The sequence below is a fragment of the Protopterus annectens genome, chromosome 6.part0 (assembly GCF_019279795.1).
Source record: "Protopterus annectens isolate FY-2018-M chromosome 6.part0, PAN1.0, whole genome shotgun sequence".
In the NCBI taxonomy this organism is placed as follows: domain Eukaryota; kingdom Metazoa; phylum Chordata; order Ceratodontiformes; family Protopteridae; genus Protopterus; species Protopterus annectens.
In genome coordinates, this window is record NC_056737.1 from 182927061 (window position 1) to 182951147 (window position 24087).

Genomic DNA, 24087 nt, shown 5'->3' on the forward strand with positions numbered 1-24087 from the left:
GACAGCAGAGTGTTTGTGGAGAAAGACTACTCGTACATCAGGAAGAAGAGGAGTAAATTTCTTCCATTGCTCAGGGAATGTCGAGAAGTGAGATTCAAACTGCTGTACCTAGCTATCTTCAAAATATTTTCCCCTGGAGGAACAAAACCATTTTTTGATTAAGTACATGCTAAGGAAGAAATACAAAATTTTGTCCAAAAAAAGGAGTTGTGAAACGGGGGTTTCTGCTTCTTGATCTTCTGGTAATAAAGAACACAGAGAGACTGTGCCAGTGAAACCTTTTCCAGTGTTTCAACGGAAAAATGCTTGAGAGATGGAAGAGGATACAAGAGTTGATTAGAAGAATTGAGAGTACACTGGAAATTAAGTAGAGACAATGTTTGGGAGATGGAGATGAACAGAAATAGAACAAGAGAATCTGGAAATATTGGACTTTCTTGGACTTTGTTAAACTTGTAAGGAACTCTAAAGATTATGCCCTACTTTATGTCATGAATGTTTGGAGAATAAAATTAGTAACTTGGAAACTGACAAATGTGGGATTACAAGGCAATATTTATACTTGTGAAACATGACAGAACTAGAAAATCTGGAAATACTGGACTTTTTTTAGACTTTGTTAAATCTGTAGGGGACTCTAAAGCATATCAACAAACAAGGTTAGAGGTACTCCCTTAATACTTTTTTTTTTTTTTTTTTTTTAAAGTCAGATATATACATATAGGGGTCTCTGGACAGAGATCTGTGGAACATCAGTGGTGATATTTTCATGTATAGAGCAAATATCCATGACCTTAAAGGTATGGGTTCTGTCTCACAGCCAATTTCCCATCCAGCAAATGATGTATGTGTTAATGATGGCTTGGGAGAGTATGTCAATAATCTCAGTATGAGCGGAGAGAGGCAAAGGTCTCGCCAAGGTTAAAATAAGCAGTGTGGACTGTACACCCCTTATCCATGGCCTCAATAACCTTTTCAAAGAACCCAACCAAACTGAGCAGGCATGTTCTGCCTTTCAGAAAGATAAATTAGTGCAATCCAGAGATAATAAGGTCATCTACATCAGTTTTTTTTAACTAAACTATAATCCATTCCATTTCGTAATACATAACAACACATTTACTCATCCACTGTCTGGAAAGAGTTATTCACTGAAACAATATGCTGTTTGACTAGCAACAGTATATACTTAGCTAACTGTATGCAAAGTTGTTCTTTTTATGTCAGCAAAACGAACTGTACATTGAAAGACAGGGTATTACAACATATGTCAGCTATACATACAGCTAATATATAATGCTCTGTATCAGCATGTAAGGCAGTACCCCGGACATGTATTTTCTTTTATGGTTTTGCAGGTTATTCATCCAACGGGGGGGGGGGGCTGATTTGAGAATAACAGAATGTAGTGAAACTAGACGGATAATCAGTCTGGGTGCTGATAGAGCACCTGGCCTGAATGGTGTTATGCCTATTAAGCCTTTTTTAAAAAAGAGGAGGGCTTTTTATTGAGTTTTTGATTGGCTGTTATGTATTTTAAAAGGTGTTCATATCTTTTGTATGATGTCTGAAGAAGAGTTTTAGACCTGAAAACGCTAACCTACTGCATTTTATTAAACTACTGTTTTTTATCAGCGTGGTGGTTCAAATCAACTGTCTTTTGCTATTTTCTATACCATGGGAACATAATCAGTGGAGAGAGCCAGGTTGAAGTGCTGACAGAAGCTCTTTGCAAGCTGGGTCTTTACACTTCTCAGACATCCAGGGATACTATCAGGACCCACAGTAGTAGTACATTTAATTCTGCAAATGACAAAATGACTTGTTACAAATTAATCCCGCTTAAGGTCAACACAGCTGTTTCAGTTCTAAGCACTACTGATGGCAATGAACTGCAGTTTGAAGTGGAATGGAGCGGAAGTTAGAAGAGAATTTGACCACAATAATATTAGCACTGTAGGACTACCTAATCAGACATGGTAGATGCAGATAAAATGTAATACTTTTAATGAAAGGAAGTAAAACAAACAAAAACAGCAGAATTATCTGCATCTACCATGTCTGACTGGCTACTCCTGCAATGGAATTTTTTTTATTTATCCGTTTGGCTTGGTTTTCTTCAACATTAGCACGTGCTTGAGGTCACAGTAGGAGGTACTTAGAAGATACAGTCAATACAGAATTGTTGGTTACATCTAAACTGCCTAATACAGTTGAAGGAGGTCTTAACGGTTGCTGAATTTACTGAAGTCTTAAGTTTACAGGTGGGCTTACATTTCCTAATGGCAAATTTGAGGGATTTATTTAACTACTTTAAATCTCTTATGATCATGAAGTGGACATCTTTTAGTGAAGGCCAGGACCATTTTCTTTTTTATTATACAGTTTGATGATGTACTAGTTCCACCACATGAGGTTGAGTTTTAAACTTGCCATTTTGCTTATGCCAGATTGATACAGATGCTTCAATGTATCTATCCAAAACTGAGTAGAATTCAGAGGGGCAAGTGGCAGACTCCGTTATAAAGTTTATTGAGGAGCTATGCCACTTGTGATTATCAACAAGATCAGAAAATAGTAATCTCTAAATGCAGAATAGTTATTAGAGGATCCAAAGCAGGTTTTCATAGAGATCACAATGAGATGATTAGACAAGGGAAAGCGTAACGAGCAGGATGGTTCAGTTTGGGAAAATGTTTGTGAGGACAAGATCAAGAATAACAAAATCTCCGGTGGGTAGGGTGACAATTTGGTCAAGTGTACTGACATTAACAAAGTTCAGAAATCTCTGTGCACATTTGTTGCTGGAAGTACATATTTGTCATTTTACACGCAGATGGTAACCTACTAACATTCAACTCTGGTCAGTATATTTTTTTGTTAAGGGCAGTTACTGCTTGCTTAATATTGATAAAAATAGTTAAGAGTGTGGCTGATGCCACTGATGGAGGCTATTCTGCCCATGCCACTTACCTCAGACCTGTTGAGGCATTAGGTATGGAAGATGTGAATTCAGTAGTAGGAGCTTGGAGAGAATTTACATATTATTCTCCAAGGTACAAAAAAGTACAGTTGTGTACCTATCATAAATGTAGATGTTCGAGTGTATTCACTGTTGCAGTCATTACACTTGGGTTATCCTGCTGGTAGGCTACACGCAGTCAGCCCGAATTCCAAAGTCCTGGTCCGGCGTTGGTTGCAGTCGCCCCTTCCCTGACGTCAGTGTACCAGGGGTATATAAGATGCAGCCGACGCCATTTTCTTCAGTTTTTCTTGCCCCAGATGTCAGGTGCCCCCAAAAGGGTAGGCTAAAAACATTGCTTACAAAAAGCATGCACAAAATAAACATTACCTTCATCTACAAGCAAATACACCACATAGGTTGTATAAAATAGAGAAGTACAGATAAGTCCCAGCAAAGAAAGAGGGATGGTGGGTGGGTAACCTGGACTGCAACAGTGAATACACTCAAACATCTACATTTATGGTAGGTACACAACTGTACTATGTTCGTGTTTCACTGTTGCAGTCATTACACTTGGATTGAACCCCAAAGCTGAGGTAGGGCGGCTGGGTCTAAATAGGATTAGGAGTGGCTATGAGGCCCTGCAGAACTGCAGTGGCAAAGCCTGCTCTGGCTTTAGAGTAAAGAGGTAAGTGATAATGCTTGGTAAAAGTGTGCACTGAGCTCCAAGTTGCAGCCTCCAAAATTTCCTTGGTTGGTACTCCTCTGAGAAAGGCTGCTGAAGTGGCTGCTGCCCTGATAGAATGTGGCCTAATATTCTTAAGCACTTACTTGCCATGCTGTGCATAGCAGAAACGAATGCAGTGTCCTATCCATTTTGAAACAGTCTGCTTTGAGATAGCCTTTCCCTGTGATCCTGCAGCATATGCTACAAACAGTTGCTCAGTTTTTCTGAAGGCTTTTGTTTTGTCCAAGTAGAAGCGTAGCTGCCTGTGTATGTCTAAAGAGTGCAGAAGTCTCTCCCCTTTATTCTGGTGATTTGGATAAAGTGTTGGCAAATGAATGGTTTGGTTAAGAGCCACACTGGATATTACCTTTGGCATAAAAGTTGGATTTGTCCTTAGAGAAACCCTGTCTGGATGAAAAATGATAAACGGTTCCACTGCCATTAATGCCTGTAACTCTGAGACTCTTCTTGCTGAAGTTATTGTTAGGAGCAGAGCAGTTTTCCATGATAGGAATTTTATATCAGCTGTATTGGCTGGCTCAAAAGGAGGCAGTGTGAGCTTTTCTAAGACAAAGTTGAGGTCCCATGTAGGTACCGGTGCTCTACTTGGGGGTCTTATGCTTTTTGCCCCTCTGAGGTACTGTCTTAGCAGTGGATGAGAGAAAAGAGGAGGTTCCATATTGTAGTGAGCTGAAATGGCAGAGGCATGGATATTAATCGATGAGAAGGACAGGCCTTTGTCCAGCATCTCAGTTAGGTATTGTAAAATCTGAGGAATATTTGGACCAAGTGGTTCAAGTCCTTGTGCCTGGTTCCAAGCACAGAATCTCTTCCATTTTTCTGCATAAGATTTCCTGGTGCTGGGCCTCCTGGCTTCCAAAATGACACCCATAACAGCTTTAGAGAGAGATGTGTTCTGAGTGGCTATATTCTCCGCCATGCAGCCAGATTTAAGGTTCTGAGTTGGCTGTGCAGGATCTGATTGTTTTGTTAAGTCAGAAGATGAGGAATTTGAGGTAAAGTTCAGGCTGGACCTTGAGCCAAGCTCTTTAGGATTGGGTACCAGTGCTGGCGTGGCCAGTCTGGGGCAATCAGAATCATTTTTGGCTTCTCTTGTCTGACGTTTAGGAGCACCTTGGGAAGGAGAGGCAGTGGTGGAAAGGCATAAACTGTTAAGGTTTTCCAGTTGAATGATACAGCATCCACTTTCCATGCTTGTGAGTGATAAGTCCTTGCACAGAATCTCTGTAGTTGGCAGTTGTGAGGGGAGGCAAAAATATCTATGTCTGGGCATTCCCATTTCCTTGTTATCATAGTGAAGACCAGTGGATTTAGTTTCCACTCGTGAGGGTCCATGAGGTTTCTGCTTAGTTTGTCTGCCGGAGTATTTTTCTTTCCTGGCAGGAATTGTGCCTGTACATGTACTTGGTAGGTCAGTGCTGTGTTCCACAAAGTCATGGCTTGCCTGCAGAGGGGGTAGGAATGTGTGCCCCCTTGCTTGTTTATGTACCACATAACTGTAGTATTGTCCGTCTTTAGTAATAGTTGTCCTGGATGTAGTAGATCCTTGAAGGCTGTCAGGGCATTCTGTACAGCTAGCATCTCTTTTTGATTGATGTGAAAATGCATTTGGTCCGTGGGCCACGTGCCCTGAATACACTTTCCTGCCATGTGTACCCCCAGGCATAATCCAATGCATCTGTTGTTAGTGTCTTCCTGGCTGTGGGCTGTGGGTAAAGTGAAAGGCTGACCCTTGTTGTGGTGACAGGCCAGTGCCCACCATCGAAACTCCTGTCGCAGGCAGGGAATAAGAGTTATTATTGTTTCCAGGCTGTGGCAATGTTGAGTCCAAACACTTTTTAGATACCATTGTAGCGTCCTCCTATGCAGTCTTGCATATGGAATTAGCAGGATGCAGGATGCCATGAAGTCCAAAGCCTGCAGAATTTTTCTTGCAGGTAGCTGGGTCTTTGTTGCCATCATTTGGAAGTAATGAGTCAGTTGCCTTTGCTTGTCTGGCGTGAGATAAGCCATCTGGGCAGTTGTATTTAAGCTTGCACCCACGAATATTATCTCTTGAGAGGGCACTAGTTTTGATTTCTTTTCATTTACTGTGTACCCTAGGCAAATTAGTAATCTTTTTACAAACGCCAGATGCTGTAATAGAATGTCCTTGCTCTCTGCTTGAATAAGGCAGTCGTCCAAGTAGGGATATATTTGTACTCCTTTTTGTCTGCAAAATGCAATTACTGGTGGCCAGGCATTTTGTGAAGACCCTGGGCGCAGTAGATAAGCCAAAGGGCGGTGCAGAGAATTGGTAATGCATTGAGCCAGCTATGAATCTGAGGTATCTTCTGCAAGATTGCCTGATTGGGACATGCAGGTATGCCTCTTTGAGGTCCAAAGTAACTAGCCAAGCCTTCTTGCCCAGCATGGGTAGAAGTTGCTGCAGTGTCAACATTTTGAATTTTGGAACATCCAGGAAAGTACTTAGAAATGACAGGTCCAGTATTGGTCTCCAGGCTTTGTCCTTTCTGGGTACCAAGAAAAGTCTTGAGTAAAATCCTTGCCCCTGTTCTTGCTGTGGTACTTTTCGAATAGCTCTCATGTCCATGAGAGCAGAAATTTGCTTTTGTGCCTCTGCCCATTGATTTTGTGGCAGGTCTGGCATACCTTTTGGCCTTGGTAGGGTGTGAAAGTGGAACCTGTAACCCTGAAAAACAATATTCAGTACCCATTTGTCCTGGGTGATCCTGTGCCAATTTTGTGAGAAAAGTGCTAGTTTTCCCCCTAAGGGAGCTGCCAAAAGGTAAGTGCTTGGCATTTGTAGAGGGAAGTCTTTGGGGCTGTTTCCTAAAAGGTTGAGATTTGTCTTCTCCGCCTTTGGGGGCTGAAGCACCCCACTGTCTTGGTCTGTATGAGCCTTGGGGCTGAGATCTGCCTCTTGGGCATCTGTATCTGCCTCTTTGTGGCCTGTCTGACACTGGAAAGGACCAATTCAAGCCAGTTCCTGCTAAAATCTAGGTGGCTGGACCTGTAAGAAATCCTTTACTGTCTGCATTGATTTTGCTTTATCCTCCATTTTCTTTAACACCTCTTCCACCTTAACACCAAACAAAGTATCATGCTGTAATGGAGCATCCAATAATTTTGCTTTAACATGGTCAGGTAAACTTTGTTCTTTTAACCAAGCATGCCTTCGGATGACAGAGCCTGTAACTGCGTCTCTGCAAGAAGCCTCTAATGAATCAAAACCACATTGCAGAGTATGCTTTCCCACTTGTTCGGCTGCATGCAATAGGTCCTGCATTTCCTTATTGTCAGGATATTCTGAGCTTGTAAGCATTTTCTGTTTTAGCAAATGCATTAGATATTGTTGATATTTAAGCATGTGAAACTGGCAATTTAAAGCCCTTACAGCTAAAGTAGCAGAAGTGTAAACTTTTTCCCCCATCTATCCAGTGCTCTAGAATCCCTATCAGAGGGAACAGGGTTTTTTGCAGTGGAAGCCTTGACCCCTTTGGGACCCTGAGAAATTGTTTCTGGGTCAGCAGTAGGGTTTTTATAAAGAAATTTATGAAAATCTGGGACCTGTAGTACCTATCTGGCTTGACTGGTGCAGGGGGTAAAGAATCAGGCGACAAAATGGATTCTGAAAAAACATCATCAACAATATCTAGTACAGGGGGAGACAGCAAGGGGCCTGTGCTGAGGAAGTAAAAGAAAGTCTCTGAGCCTTTTCTTGGATTCTGAATAATCCTGGCTCTCCCAATGGAAATGTTCCCTCATGGTGTGCAAGGTTTCCCCAAAAGGGTAATCCTCAGGATATCAGGAGGAGAGGCTGAAGGGATAGATTCTTCAGCATCAGAGTCCTCATAAGGAGGAACAGAATATCCCTGTTCTGAAGAGGAATCAGTGGAAAAAGAGACCTGGTCAGAAGAGTCATAGTCAGTGTCTTGCCTAGGCCTTTTATCAGGAGCGGGATGGGTACCCTTGATCAAAGTAATTAGGTCCTCGGCCATTTTAAGCATCTGTTTCTTTGGCATGGATGACTGTCCAGGAGAATGCTGTACTTGTTTCTTTCTCTTTAATGATGTTTTAGACTTTGCCTTGGCTGCTGAAGTGGACTTGATAGTAAGCTGTGTAGGTCTGAAAACACCCTCAGAAGCCGATGCCTGCTCAGCGGCTCCGGACCCATCTGAGGGAATAGTTTCCATAGGCCCAATACCTTGAGTTTCCAGAGGCCTAGTTGTCTCCACGTGGGAGTTGGACGCGGCCTGTGGCTCTGAGGTAGCAGGTGTCAAGGGCTGCGAAAGCGCCTCACTGAGAACCAGCGAACTGGCGACTGGCCTAGAAGAGGCTTCATCGTCGGTTTTGGACCTCGGATGCCTGTCCTTTTCTTTGTCTTTGCGTTTTTTATGAATTCCGGTCGTCGTTTGTTCTGACGACATTATGTAGTTAAACCTTCGGCCAAAGTAATGTAAAGCAAAATCCAACCGACGCTTAATAGTGCGTTGGTTGAATCTAGCACAAAACCGACAACTAGCAACGTCGTGGTCAGGGCCTAGGCAAGGAATACAGTAAGAGTGAAAATCCTTATGAGGTATTTGCTTCCCACAAGAAATACAATTGTTAACTTTTACTGACATCAGTCTGGAGCAAGAAAAAGTTTCCCCAATGGGGTACTTAGCTTTATTGAAGACTTTGGATCTGAAATTCAATTTCGATAATCTCAGGAGTCGGCCGACCGGCACTTGCGAACTGCTTTTGCTTCGGGCACCGCGCGGCAAGAAAGACTGAAGAAAATGGCATCAGCTGCATCTTATATACCCCTGGCGCACTGATGTCAGGGAAGGGGCGACGCCGGACCAGGACTTTGGAATTCGGGCCGACTGCGGGTAGCCTGCCAGCAGGATAACCCAAGTGCAATGACTGCAACAGTGAAACACGATGAACATCTGGGCTAGACTAGATAGAAATAATATTTTACAGGAACGTGTGCATTTAATTTAAAGTTTTGATTTGCATCAAATAACTAATGCACATCATGTTTCAATAATAACTAAAATGAAAAGGTAGGGTAATGAAATAAAAATGAGACACTAACACTTCCCATCTATCTGTAAAACACAGGAATTTAAGGAATGGGTAGTGGAAATTATTTGGGAATTATTAGGGAAAAAGACATTTCTTCAGAAAATATAGCTGGGGAATGGGATAAAATGAAAGTGGAGTTTAAAAATAGGATAAAAATAAAAAATATGGATTAAGAAGTAACAATAATTTAGAGGAACTGAAGAAAAGTTAAAGTACTGCAGAATATGGGAAGCTCAAAGAAGAAGAAGAGGTGCAACTGCAGACTGCTGAAGAGAAGATACGGGACTACATGGATAACATGCATGCATTTAGATAGATTGCTGCTAAGCAACATTTTTTTTATAACAACTCCAGAGCATAAAAGCTTTTAGCACAACAACCCAAGCAACAGAAAATAGAAATGTTTGTTGCCAAACTTAGGAAGCCTATAACAACGAAAATAACCAAAGATCCTATAGAGGTATTAGAAATATTTAGGAAGTTTTATGAAAATCTGTATAAAGCAGATAAATGTGGAAATCAAGAAAAAGTACAAATGTAAATGTTAATGGAAGAATTAAATATGCCAAGGTTAGAGGTAGATGAGGTTCAATTACTTATAGTTAGGTTAAAAACGGTTATATATAACCAATCTACAGTAAAGTTTCCAGGAATAGATGAGTTTGGAAGGAGGAGGGACAAAAGTGATAAAGATATGGACAGCTTTCTTTAACAGTACTTTAAAAGGAGGAGAAGCACCAACATCCTGGAAGAAAGTGGTGGTAGCTGTAACACCTAAAGATGGTAAAGACCCATCAGATCCAACTTCATACAGGCTCATTTCGATTCTAAACCATAATTATAAAAACTGTTTATGTCTATAATGGCTAAAAGAATGGTAAAGGTGATGCCAAAACTGACAGATATGGATCAATGTGGTTTTGAGAAGGGGAACAAACATCTGACATTAATAGAACAATGATGATCCAGAGGGAAGCAGAATGTAAGAAAATACCACTGTTGATGGTGGGTCCTGATGCAAAGAAGGCATTCAGTGGAGTACATTGGGATGTTATGAGTAGACCAATGGAAGCAATTAGCATATGCTGACACAACAAAGTTAATTAGGAGAAAATATGACGGATCGGAGCAAAAATTAAAGTGGCAGCGGTGGGGTTACTTTCTGATAAGTTCTGTCTGAACTGAGGAACCAAACAGGGATGCCCTCTTCCCCTTTGTTACTTCTAATATATTTAGAACCATTGGCAAAGAAAATAAGAGACTCAGAAATTTAAGGTATAACTGGTATGGTAATTGTGAGGTCCCCACTTTGGGCCAGTAATCAAGGAGCCTGAATCCTCACTACTGACACTAGAGAGGGATTTTCAGTTTGAACAAAAATGGATGCACCCAGTATTTTGGGATGCAGCTTTATACAACAAACACAATTTCCCTTAGAGCACACAGGGAACACACAGACTGGTGTCTTGACTTCACTGTCTCCCTCCAGGTCCCTAATAAGACTCCCCACAGGCACAGCTATACAGTTGAGACGTCAGCCGAGTGTCCAAGCCACATTCTCCAGCACCCTGTCTGTGAAACCAGTGCCTTGTGCCCCTGCTTCAAGCAGTTGACACACACACACACACACACACACACACACACACACACACACACACACACACACACACACACACACACACACACACACACACCTATGAAAGGCTGGCACAGATTTACTAGCAAAGCCCCCTTCTGCCCAGACTACAAGATAGTTACACTTCCACCAGACACTCCAAAGCCAGCTACTCTAAGGCTTTTGCAAGGGTACCCAATTATAATAAGTGAAATTAATATTAATACAAATGGTAGTCTGAGACTTCCGCAGTGGTGCAGCGGTAACATTGTTGCCTCACAGCAAGAGGTTCTCCCGTTCAATTCTCGGCTGGAGTGCGGGGAGTGCCTTCTGTGTGGAGTCTGCATGTCCTCCCCGCGGTTGGGTTGGCATTCGAAAGACATGCATAAATGGGCGTACCTTTGTTGAAGGTTGAATGTCGAGCTGGCACCTCGGCGTTCGTGAAAATCTACTGCCAATCATTAGCGGACCGGAGTTCCGCTGTGGCGACCCCTAACCGGGAAAAGTCGAAAGACAACAACAAAAACAAATGACAGTCTGAGGACTTTCAAGAGCAGCCAGAGCTGTCACCAAATATATACAAGCACTCTCACAGATTAATATATTCTCTAAAAGACCAGCCACAATGAAAAGTTTACATATATTTAATAAAAATAATAGAAGAACATGAAAATACTAAATATCTGTTTACGGTAAACACCAAAGTTTCATTCACAGGAATTATTAAAATAACACAGATGAACAGATTCACACAGATAAAGAAAAAAAAGTTATGTTCTTACCATAACATCCCATCTATGTTGTCACTGCATTCTTCCTCAACCTGTGGGTTCTTGGATCTGACTTGGCTGCTTTCCAAGCTGAGAAATCAAAGCTCAAGCTCCTCCCATCATAATGCCTCATTCCCCCATGTACCTCAGATCGAGTTTGCAGCACTCAACCAGGAACTGTAGTTACCATGAAATCATCCCAACGGGTCTCTCATAGTCATGGATGGGGGGGAAGGAGGGAGGGAAGGTTGAGGAAGAATGCATTGACAACACAGATGGAACATTATGTTAAGAACATAACTTCTTTATCTGATGTTGTCACTGTTATTTTTCCTCAACCTGTAGGACAGAGTCCCCAGCTACAACAACATGAGGGTGGCCCTCATGGAAGGATGTTATGGAGTACTGCAGAACCAAAGGCAGTTCTACTCCAGGAGGTAATTCCAACTTAAAATGTGTAACAAAAGTATGGGAATTTTAACAAGCTGTAGCTGCACAAATGTAATTAATAGACACTCTAGACCAAAAGACCTGAGAAGTTGCCACCGAATTTGTAGAGTGAGCCTTGACTTTTACTGGCAATAGCCTGTTTTCCAAAGAGTACACAAGGGAAATACAATCTTGCAACCATTTGGCAAGGGTAGTCTTGGTGATGGCTCGCCCTTTCTTAATAGCAGAAAAATATATAAGCAGTTGATCTGATTTTCTGCAACACTTAGTTTTGTCTATGTAAAAACATAGTTTCCTATGAACATCTAGAAGATGAAGAGTATACTCTCCTTTGACATGAAAGCTGGAAAAGAAAACAGGGAGGTTGATAAGCTGATTTACATTATTTTCTGTAGCCACTTTTGGTAAAAAGGATGGGTTGGGTACGTAGAGTAACTCTATCTTTATGAGAGATTAGATAAGTGGGTTTTGAGGAAAGGGCTTGCAGCTCTGAAACCCTTCTTGCTGATGTGATAGCCACTAGAAAATATGTCTTTCATGAAAGAAGTTTCAGGTCTACCTTCGCCACAGGTTCAAAAGGAGGAAGGACTAGGGCTTGTAAAACCATGGTCAGATCCCACAGAGGAGTAGGATCTTTGATCGGGGGGATTTAAAATGTACCTTTCAGAAACATCTTGCAATGTTTGAATAAAGCCAGTTATGACAAATTTTCCCCAGTATAAAAAATGGAATTAAACCACAGAGTTACTGGCTGCGCTTTCGCAGAGGTAAGCCAAAAAATCCAAAACTTTCAGAATGGGAGCAGTAAAAGAATCTATCCATTCTTTCTGGGCCCATAAGGAAAACCTCTTTCATTTGCTCTTGTAGAATTTCCTAGTAAAGGACTTATGAGTGGAGATCAAAATTTTTCAGTCCAGCGATGAAAGCCTGGAATGTCTTGCCATCACTGGAATTGGAAAAACCATGGAGTTAGTTTCAGTCCTTGAAGATAAGGGTGAGTATGCCCTGACGGATGAGCTAGTAGATCCAGAAGTGGGTCCAGGGTCATCGGAGAGCAAATTAAATGAGACCAAAGAAAGCTGAACCAGACTTAATGGGGCAATGAGGATAAGTTTGCTCTTCAGCCTGTATGATTTCGGCAGAAATTTTGGGGATTAAAGGGACTGGAGGGAAAGTGTAAAGTAGAGCGGAGGACCAAGCATGAACTACAGCATCCCTCGGTGACTGACCCTATTATGGTATCAGGGCAAAGAAACTGCCGCATTTGTTGTTGAAAGGGGATGCAAATAGATCACAGCAGGGTTGACCATATTTGTGGAAAATCGTGTTTGCCAATGACTGATTCAGGGACCACTTGTGAGGCATTAGAACAACTCATCTGAGTCTGCCTGCCAGAATGTTGGACTCCCCAGAATGTGCACTGCTGTTAGAAAACAGCTGGCAGCGATCCCCCATTACCACATCCTCATTGCCTCTCGACACAATAGTCAAGAACTGGTTCTGCCTTGTTTGTTGATGTACCAGACTACTGACATATTTTCTGACTGTATTGCAATCATTCCCAGAGAAAGAAAGTTGTGTAGCGCTTGCAAAGCTAGAAGGACTGTTCTCATCTCTAGGACGTTGATATGCAATTTGGTCTCTTGGGGAGTACAAGTACCTTAGACCGTCTGGCCCAGACAATGCCCCCCACCCTGTCTGGGAAGCATCCATAGTCAACATGGTTTTGGGAGGAGGAAGTTCAAAGGGTCGTCCTTGCATGACCTCTGGGGAATGGAGCCACCATAGAAGGGAGTATTTGCATACTCGTGAAAGTTTGATCAGAAGATGTAAGGGGTGCCTGTGTAATGACCACTGGACTGTTAGCATCCACTATATGTGGACATGGTATTGGTAACAGAGTTATTGTGGCTACCATGGATCCCAAGAACCTGAACACTTACTTCACTGCAGGAGGTGGGATAGATGGAATTTGTCTGATGTGAGACTGTAAACTTGTGATCCTGTCTAGCTTGAGGTGGGTCCATGTTGAAATCATGTCCAAACGTGCTCGATTAAGTCTATGGTTTGCACTGGCTGCAAATGAGATTTCTGTTAGTTGATCATTATGCCAAGAGAGGAGTTTAGCTGTAACAAATAATCCCTGGCTTGAACAAGTAGATGCCTGGTTGAAGCAGTTAGGAGCCAGTCATCCAGATATGGAAACACATGGAATCCCTGCAGCTGAGATGGGCTGCAACTGCTGCTATGCATTTGCTGAATACCCTGGTGGCTGTGGTGAGAACAAACGGAAGCAATCTGAATTGGTAATGTCTGGCTCCCAACTTGAAATGAAGGTACCGTCTGGAGCACCTATCCATTTTGATGTGGTAGTATGCATCCTTCGGGTCTATTGAGCACATCCAGTCGTCTATTCTCAAAAGACATAGACTGGACTATCAACATCCTGAATTCTTCACCAATTTGTTCAGGGGTGTCAAGTCCAGGATTAGACGCAAGTCTCCTGTCTTTTTTGGTACTAAAAAGAATTCTGAGAATATGTCTGATCCTATTTAGTCAGGGGGGACCTCCTGGATGACTTTTTTGCAGCAGCTCTGCAATTTCTTGAGCTGCCTTCTCCCTCTGATTGGGTGGAACATTGGGGAGGAGAGACTTAGGTTTGGGTTTTTCCAAAAAGGGAATAAAGTATCCTCTGGATACGATCCTTAGCACCCACTGATTGTTTGTGATTGCTGCCTAGGCTTGTGGGTGCAAGAAGATGTGCCTCCCCAACTGCCTTCATTGCAGGGCAGTTGGGCCACCTTTCAGGACTGCTGGAAGGGTCTGTCCGAGAAGTAATCTCGAGACCCTGTATTCTGCAGACCTCCCTCTGCCACAGGGGCAGCATCTTCCATTGTACCTGTTACCCCCCCCTTGCTTCTGGGGGAAATGTCTCCCTGAGATTCCTGGAAAGAACCTTGAGACTTCTTGAGTACAATCCCCCCCCCCCGCTGGTTCCTGGAGAAGAACCTTTGTGGGTTAGAAAAATGGATTCCAATGGCAGACAAGGTCTTTCCAGCTTTCTTGCTTCGGGAGAGTGTTTCTCTGACTGCTGGACTGAACAACGATGATCTGTCAAAAGGGGCATTGATTAATGATATTTTGAAGGGTTCTGTGAAGTCACACAGCCGCATCCAGGCGTGAATCCTAGTGGCAATGACAGAACCAACCACCCTAGAGGCACTCTCTGCAGTGTGAGAGACCAACCCTCATGGATGCATTCAAAATAGAAAGTAGAGTGGCCATTCTGGAAGAAAAGGTCTTCTGATCTTCAGCAGACATGGATTCCGGGATAGAATCAGAGTTCTTTCCATGTCCTGGTAGACACTAGGTCAACAAGACCATCTGTAGGGCGGGACACACAGGATGAAGATGGGCTGGACCCAAAAGACTCCAACAGTACTGCTTCCTCCAGAGTGGAGTTTTGGGCAGACCAACCACCTCTTTGACAGAGTATCTCTAGGATATCCACAAAGGAGACATCCTCTGGTAGAACTCTTGAGGCCCCTTCCTCGAAAACAGTATCAGTAGTGAGGGGTTCCTGGGGGGAATCCAGGTGCCTCTTTTTATACCATCTCTTCCGAGGAACCTCTTTGATGGTATGCTCTGAGAAGGTGTTGAAAGAAAACTACAAGTTATGTACTCACCATAACGCTTGATGTATGTGGTCCATCTCGCCTCACATTCTTACTCACGGGTTCAGTGCCGAACATCAGCTCCGACTCGGCCAACTTATATTTTTCTAGCACGAAGTCTCTAATTGGCTGGGCTAACCTGGCATCCCATGTTTCACCGCTCCACAACCCCAGATCTAGTTTGCAACAGCTCATAGTCACACCTCATGCACAACCACAGTTCAGAAGAGTAGAACACTAACCAGGGCAGCAAAGAAAAAATAACCAATACTGAAGGGTACTGAAACAAATGTCGACTCCAAATCCTCCAGGAGGGGGGAAGGTGGGAGGGAACGTAAGAATGTAAGGCGAGATGGACAACATACATCAAGCGTTATTGGTGAGTACATAACTTGTGGTTGTTAAGTGGTCCAATCTCACCTACATTCTTACTCACGGGACAGCGTCCCTAGCACCTCTATCCTGGGAGGCTCAATGGAAGATGCTCCTGAGAACAGTGGAACCAAAGGAAGCCCGGCCCCTAGAAGCCACGTCTAATTTGTAATGAGTAATGAAGGTGTGGGGAGAAGCCCACGTGGCCGCAGCACAAATTTCATCCAAGGATAGTCTGGAGTGATAAGCTACTGAAGCTGAAACAGCCCTGGTGGAGTGAGCCTTGACAGGGAACGGTAACTCTCTGCCTCCTGACAAGTAAACGTAGGAGATGCAGTCAGAAATCCATCTGGAAATTGTAATCTTAGAAACAGGGAAACTTGTTCTATTTTCTGAGAAGGACATAAAGAGTTGGGTCAGACTTATGAAGTTTTTTTGTCCTGTGTAAGTAAAAACAAAGCTGCCTGTGTACGTCCAATTGATGAAACATAAACTCCGCCTTGTTGGAAAATTGAGGAAAGAAAACTGGCAGCTCAATGGACTGATTGAGGTTAACGGCAGAGGTTACCTTCGGAAGGAAGGACGGATTAGGTCTCAAGGAAACCCTGTCCTTATGAAATATTAGATACGGGGATTTTATGGACAATGCTTGAATCTCCGACACCCGTCTGGCTGATGTGATAGCTATTAGAAATGCAGTCTTCCAAGACAGAAATTTTAATTCACAGGTGGCAGCTGGTTGGAAAGGTGATGCCGTCAGGTCCTGTAACACAAAATTTAAATCCCATGGCATGATGGGTTCTGACACAGGAGGCCGAAGCAACAAGGTGCCCCTCAAAAAGGCCTTACATAGCTTATGAGCCATGAGAGAAGGTTCGTAAGAGGTATGAAAATTAGAAATAACGGCTAGCTGAACCTTAATGGTAGCAGGAGCAGAACCCTGCTGAAAAAGAGTGGATAAAAAATCTAAGACAGCAGGGATGGGGGCTGTGAAGGGATCCAGTCCCTTGGCCTGAGCTCAAATTGAAAATCTTTTCCACTTGCTGGAGTAAATCTTCCTGGTAGAAGATTTATGAGAAGACGATAAAATGTGTACTACCTCAGGTGAAAAACGATGAAGTCTGACTAAAGATGGAAGTGGAGTAGCCAGGCTGTCAACCTGAGGGTCCGCAGGGAGGGATGGGACTGTCCCGACATGTGTGTCAGTAGGTCTGGTGCTGGGTCCAGAGTCCAAGGACTGTCCACTGCATACTGATGAAGAAAGGAGAACCAGACTTGCTTCCTGAGGAAATGGCTTTCTGGATCACTCTTGGTAGCAGAGGAAACGGAGGGAAAGCATAGAGCAGACCAGGACGCCAATCGTGGACTACAGCGTCCCTGGGTGACTCCCCCTGTGTGAGTGAAGTAGTTGCTGCACTTGGTATTGTGGGGATTGACGAAAAGGTCACAGCAAGGCTGACCCCACCTGTTGAAAATCTGCTCCGCAACTCGGCGGTTCAGGGACTACTCGTAAGGCATCAGAATAGATCTGCTCAGCCTGTCTGCTATCACACTGGCCTTCCCCGGAATGTGCGTTGCCACTAGGAACCATCGGGGAGACACTTCCCATTGCCACACTCGCATGGCCTCTCTGCATAGGGGGGTAAGACCTAGTTCCCCCTTGCTTGTTCAGGTACCACACCACAGACATGTTGTCCGAGTGAATTGCAATCGTTCCTAGGGGAAGAGAGCTCTGCAGTGCTTGCAACGCCAGTAACACCACTCTCATCTCTAGAACATTGATGTGTAGATGTACCTCGTGATTCTGCCAGGTGCCTTGGACCGTCCTGCCCAGATAATGCCCCCCCTACCCTATCTGGAAGGTGTCCGCGGTCACCGTGGCAACGGGAGTCATAGGAATAAATGGATTCCCTTTGTTCAAGTTGGTGGAACGCAACCACCAACAGAGGTCCTGTTTACACCGATCGGTGAGTAGGATCAGATGGGACAGGGGAAGTTTCTGAAAGGACCATTGGGCAGAGAGAAGTCACTGCAGAAGCCTCATGTGTAATCTGGCCAGGGGCACTAACATAATGGTGGCTGCCATGGATCCCAGGAGCTGTAGGACCCATCTGGCCTGAACCTTCTTGTGGGGTAGCAACGAGCGAACCTGACCCTGCAACACCTCTATCCTTTTTTGAGGCAGGAACGCCCGCATGTGAACGGTGTCTAACTTTGCGCCTATAAATGTGACATGCCGTGAGGGCAGCAAGGCAGACTTTCCCCAGTTCAAGGTAATTCCTAGTTGATGACAAAGGGCAATGGTCTTTTCCCTGGCCTGAATGAGAAGATGCCTGGTGGGGGTGGTGAGGAGCCAGTTGTCCAGATATGGAAACACTTGGAATCCTTGACGTCTCAGGTGAGCTGCCACCACTGCCAAACACTTGGTGAACACCCTGGGGGCTGTGGTGAGGCCAAAGGGCAGGGCACGAAACTGGAAATGACTGGCTCTCAGCCGGAAGCGTAAGTGACTCCTGGATGCCCTGTCCATTTTGATATGGTAGTAAGCATCCTTGAGATCAATGGTGCACATCCATACTTCTTTTCCCAGTAACGGAAAAATAGACTGAAGGGTGACCATTCGGAACTTGGACTTTAGAACGTAGCGGTTCAGTCGGCTGAAATCCAAGATGGGTCTCAGGTCCCCTGTTTTTTTCAGCACCAAAAAGAGTCTTGAGTAAGTCCCTAATCCAATCTGGTCTGAGGGGACAGGTTGGATGACTCCTTTTTCCAGCAACTTTGAAATTTCTAGTGTTGCGTGATCCCTTTGACTGGGTGGAACATCTGGGATTCTCTTGGGTGGAGAAGGGTCTGACAATGAGGGGATGGAATAACTTCTGGTAACTATACGAAGCACCCATCGATCCTGAGTGATACTTGCCCAGGCTTCCGGGTACAATGAAATGCGGCCCCCGACTGGCTCCGGAATAGCACAGTCGGGCAATACATCAGGGACAATGCTAGGAAGGCCCGCAAAAGGAATCACGGTCTCAAGAATTGCGAAGGCCTCCTCTGCCCCTAGGGTGGCGTCTCCCAGAATAGCCACCCCCTCCTCTGCCTCTGGAGGGGGGCTCACCTTGACCGGCAGGGAAAGACTTCTGTGACTTTTTGAACCACATTTTTCCTCCCCTCTGAGCCTTGGGGTAAGGCCTAGATGGGAGGGAAAAATGGACCCCTACGGCAGACAGGGTCTTTCCCTCTTGCTCGCATCTGGTGAGGGTGTCTTTCACTTTGGTCCCAAAGAGTGAGGACCCATCAAAGGGGGCGTCAGTGAAGGAAGACTTGAAGGCCTCCGCGAAATGACACAGGCGCATCCAGGCTTGCCTCCTGAGGGCTACATCTGAGCTAGCTGCCCTGCTTGCCCCTTCGGTTGCATGAGATATGAGCCTCATGGACGAGTTGACAATCGAGCCAAGAGTAGACAACTGGGCGTTAACTGTCTGTGTTAACACCTCAGGTATGTTACCCGTTAGAGTATCTCCTAACTCTTTAAGGAGATCTCTCTGGAGCTGAGTAAAGTGACATAGATAGTTCAGAGACCGAAGTGTGAAGGTCGCTGAAGACAGGGTACTCTTCCTGTACCGATCCATACTCCTGGACTCCTTATTAAGAGGATGGATGGAGGAAAAAGACTCGGCTACTTCCTGCTGAGTGGCCGCCACCACCACCATGGCATCCACAGAAACCCCTTTGGACAGGAACTCTTTCCCAGGGGGAGCTGACAGAAATTTATTAGGGCGTCTTGGTACAGGTTCCACCGAGTCAGGAGTCTCCCACGCCCTTTGACAGATCAAATCCAGGAGCTCATCGAAGGCTGGAGACACCCAGGAGGTGGAGGGTTGAGCCCCAAAGGCCTTGAGGAATACCAACTCCTCCTCAGAGGGGGTTTTGGATGACCAGCTGCCTCTCTGCCTCAAAATCTCCAGGATGTCGGAGAAAGAGACGTCATTGGAGGACGACTTGGGGGACCCTTCTGACTCCTCGAGGTCAGTATCAGAGGTGAGGGACTCATCCTGGGAGTCTATGTGCTTCCTCTTGCACAATTTCTTTCTTGGGGGCTCCTCAGGCTCAGACTCCGAGGGGCCCTCAGAAAGTTGGGGACCGCTCATGGGGGTATCCCCAGACCTTGGGGCTCCACCGTCAACCGATGGGGGACATCAGAGGCTCTCGCGGGCATGGAAGGGGATGGAATGACCGATCCGGGTGATGTGACTGAGGATCTGGCCAGTGCGCTCCTCATGGCCTCGAAGGCGGGTCCCCCTGAATCCGAGGATCGACCAACCTCCGAGGCCAAGATTGGAACCAAAGTTCCCCGAGCCAAAGCGCCGAGAGGGAGGTTCGGAACAGACAAAAGTCCCAAAGTATCCCCCTTGGGCCCGACAGAGGAAACCCTGGTTCCGAAACCAGAGGACGGAGCCGACATGGTAGGACCTGACGTCGGCACCGATAAGGCCTTAAGAGGTATCGGAGCTGGCAGAACATCACCCGGAGCAGAACACTCCAGCTCCGAACACAAGGAGGTGCTCGGAGGAGGAAACATGGGTGCACTCATCGGGACTGGTTCCGGAGCTGACTGGGTCGGAGCCGAAAATAATTTTGCCAAAACTGGTGACTGCAGGAGCCTCTGGACCACCCTATCCACATCCAAATCAGAGAGTCTGGAGGATTTGGAGGAGATACAAGGTGACTGTGATCTCCTATCTGGAGATCCTTGACTGACACTAGGAGACCGGCTCCGAATGGGCTCTAACAGGATAGGAGCCGAGGCAGATTCATGAATCACAGCTACCTCCTGCGGCCCCGAGGACAAGGGAGCCGAGGAGGTAGAGTCCAATTTGGTAGTCTTCTCTGGTGGCTTCGATGAAACAGATGGAGCCGGAGATCTTTTCTTAGCCTTAGAAGTCTTGGTTTTAGACTGTGAACCAGAGGAAGAGTCCAAGGACTCCTCAAAGGAAGGCTTAAGAAGACCCTTCAGTATAAGTTTATTTTTTCTCTCCCTGGGGCTAAAAGTGTGACAAAAACTACAGGACTCTTGTAAATGTATCACCCCCAGGCAGTATACACAAACAGCATGTCCATCTGTTATGGACATCTTGTAGCTACATTTCGAACACTTCTTAAACCCGGAGGGTTTGTGTTCTTTTTGATCCTTAGACATAACAGCCAAACCACAGTACACAACAGCACAGAAACAGGACTGTAGGCCACAACGGATAAGGCGGGAAACTACCGCTAACAACAGAAGACAGAATCTCTAAGTTAAACGATTCTGACACGACAACAAGACACACACTGAAGCAAGGGACAAACGCTTTCCTCAGACAAACCACACAATGGAGGGAGGACTAGGTCCTCTAACTTAAACGGGCCTAGCCCGTAGGAACGGAGGGATACCACAAACAAAACACTCACACCACAAAAACACAGATAATAACAAGCAAACAGCTATTAAAATAGCTTTTGTGAAGAAAAGAACAATTTTCAGTGAGAAAAAGAAGTTTTAAAGCTACTTAGCCACAGCCAACCGAGACCACGTCCTAGCTCCACGAGCGGCAAACGAGATCTGGAGTTGTGGAGCGGTGTAACATGGGATACCAGGTTAGCCCAGCCAATTAGAGACTTCGTGCTAGAAAAATATATGTTGGCCGAGTCGGAGCCGATGTTCGGCTCCAAACCCGTGAGTAAGAATGTAGGCGAGATTGGACCACATAACATCTGGGGTTCCACTGAAGGGATGAGCTGGAGGCTTTCCAGGACAGCTGTCCACATGGTAGATAAGAGGCCTCAAACACAAGATCGGTGAGGGTGAGGACTGGTGCCAAGGGAGAAAGAACCAAGGCTCTCTTGGGGTGAGAGAGGACCCTCTCCACCACTTTGAATGCATGCAGACTTGGAGTACCAGAGGGTTGTCCTTCCAAAGCCAAAGTCAACAGAACAGACACCTCCCAAGCACCCGGTGACCACAGCTCTGAAAGGGAAGCTGGAGCCAAGCTGTCAAAAGCCAAGGCTCTGACTGGAAGCAAGAGCTCGGAAAACTTCAGAGTGGATGTAAGCCCCCCAGACTCTATGTTAAGGTTACAGCTCCAAGACACACTAGGAACCAACATGGTCTGAGCCAAAAGTGTTGGGGAGGGCTATAAGAGATGAAGTGATCACCACTAATGGCTCCAACATCTTGGATCTCAGAACCAAAGCGCCAGCAGGCTCTAAAACCGAATGTCAAATTGGAGAAGGAGCAACAGGGTGGAATGAGGAAATTCTGCTTACAGATCCAGAGGAAGACAGAAATAGCAACCCCCCCCCAAATCTGTATCTATGCCTGAAGAAACTGCAACATCAGTCTATCCATGCCTTTCTTGGACAGACTATGGGAAGTCTTGGTGGAAGAAGTGGTAGAAGTTCTCAATGGCTTCTTAGGAGAGACCTCACAGCTGGGAGACCTCTGCGCCAATGTGCTCAGCTCTGAACTGGCAAGTGGAGCTTGAGAAAGAGAAGGACAGGGAGGGGATGACAGAGTTGGCCATGTGAAAGTTCGATCCGTGGATTTTGGTGCCTTCTGATCTGCTCTGACACAGAAGAAGAAAACCTATCCGGGGAGTGTTTCCTGACTTCCTGGGTCTTCTTATGTTTTTGGAGGGGGGGGGTTGGGCCCCTCACGTAGAAGGAAGCAGTCCCTTAAGAATCAGGTTATTCTGCCAATCTACCAGGGCACGCGGGTAGAAAGCTATACAGAAAGGGCAAAAGCTATGCAAGTGAGTGTACCCCAAGGCAGTAGACGCACTCCCTGTGGGCATCAGACAATGGAATCTTGTGCCCACAGGAAGTGCATTTCTTAAATCCTAAAGGTTTGTCCGATATAGAATCAGACTTAGAATCAGACATTACTGCGAAGAAAGGGGAAAAAAGAAGAGAAAATAAATTGCCCAAACCGTGTAAACATCCAGTAAATGACACTTTAAAGAAACAGACAATGATGGGACAATTAAAACCTGAGCAAAAAAAAATATATAGTGAAACCACAGAGTGGTAAGCTTGTGCTTCAATAAAATGCAGGCAGAGTCTACTTGGTGTATGCAAGCAACAAAGTAAACGTGATGCAACACTGTCTGATGAAGTAAACCAGATACTGCAATCAATGTGCTAGTCTCATCTCTAAAAGAGATCAATAACAAACAATAGGAATAAAGCATATGTTCAAGTCAGGGGTTTAAGATGGCAAAATGAATGTGCCCATTCTAGCTCCAGATTAAATCTGAGAAGGTGCAATGGGCAAATAAGGCATAAGAGCAGCAAAGACAGTATGCTAGCTTGACGTTCCTTGAAAGTAAATAGGTTCCTGACACTATGGGTATATAATGCTGAAGTAAGTACTGGAGAGCATATTAATCATTACATACACCAAAAACAAATTTATGACACTTTGCACTATGACAAGTTTATATGAAAGAGTGCAAATACCAGAGAGATATATACCAATGTAATGTAAATTGATTACAAACACTAACTAGCATGTCAGAATATCAAGCACCACTTCCTTGCGTGAAGAAACACAATGGTACTCACACAGAAAGTGCATAAATGAGTACAATTTACTAAGCATTGCTATCATTTGGATGGGAGGTAGGGGCACTAGGAAAGGGGAGTGCAGAGCTGGAGTAGGATTGGCTATGGTGAGACAAAAGGGTGCAAAAGGGGCATGTTTACCTAAGTACCAGCTTTGACATAGCATTCCCAAAGAGAGATCATTTTGTCAACACAGATGCATAATTTAATTTAATGCCAGAATGTCACAATAATCTGTGATAATGACATGTATGTCAGTACTTACAAGTTGAATTTGTTGAGCCTGTAGAACTTGTGGCGAGCAACACACATTCTCCAAATATACTTGGCAGTTTCAATGTCTTCCTGCAATACAACAATGATATGTATAAATAAAGGATTTCTATCATATGATAGAGGATTACTGAAAGGCATTCAAAACCATCAGAAATGCATAACTAAAGTAGAAGCATGGCTGTATATTACTTTTCTCTTGGCTGTCCTGCCAGTTCCATATGCTGTGACAGTGAAACAACTGAAATAAAACCTAGTCTACACTGAGTGGCACGGAAGTGGAAACTACATAAATGCCAAATGCTAACATGTACAATGGCAACACAAAAGGATTCACACACATTACATGCATCTCTCTTCATAACCACTTCAGAAAATTAAGCAAATCACTAAATGATTCTCTGACAGTCTTATAGCAGCTTCCCTTGAAGCAAGTCGCATCAGCAGGGCAAAGAACCCCAAATATTCTCTAATACATTCAAGATATTACCATCAATTTTAAACCCTAGTTAGCAAAACAGTAAAACAACTTACACAAACAA

At 44.6% G+C, this 24087-nt stretch overlaps 1 protein-coding gene across 1 annotated transcript in view; it reads right to left on the reverse strand.

Annotated features, from left to right (window-relative positions):
• The window catches only part of PTPN21 (protein tyrosine phosphatase non-receptor type 21), a 1442744-nt gene that overhangs the window by 886182 nt on the left and 532475 nt on the right, over positions 1-24087 (reverse strand). Inside the window, exon 9 of the mRNA XM_044073481.1 lies at positions 23538-23617. Coding sequence (XP_043929416.1) covers positions 23538-23617 — 80 coding nt within the window. The remainder of the gene's footprint in view (positions 1-23537; positions 23618-24087) is intronic.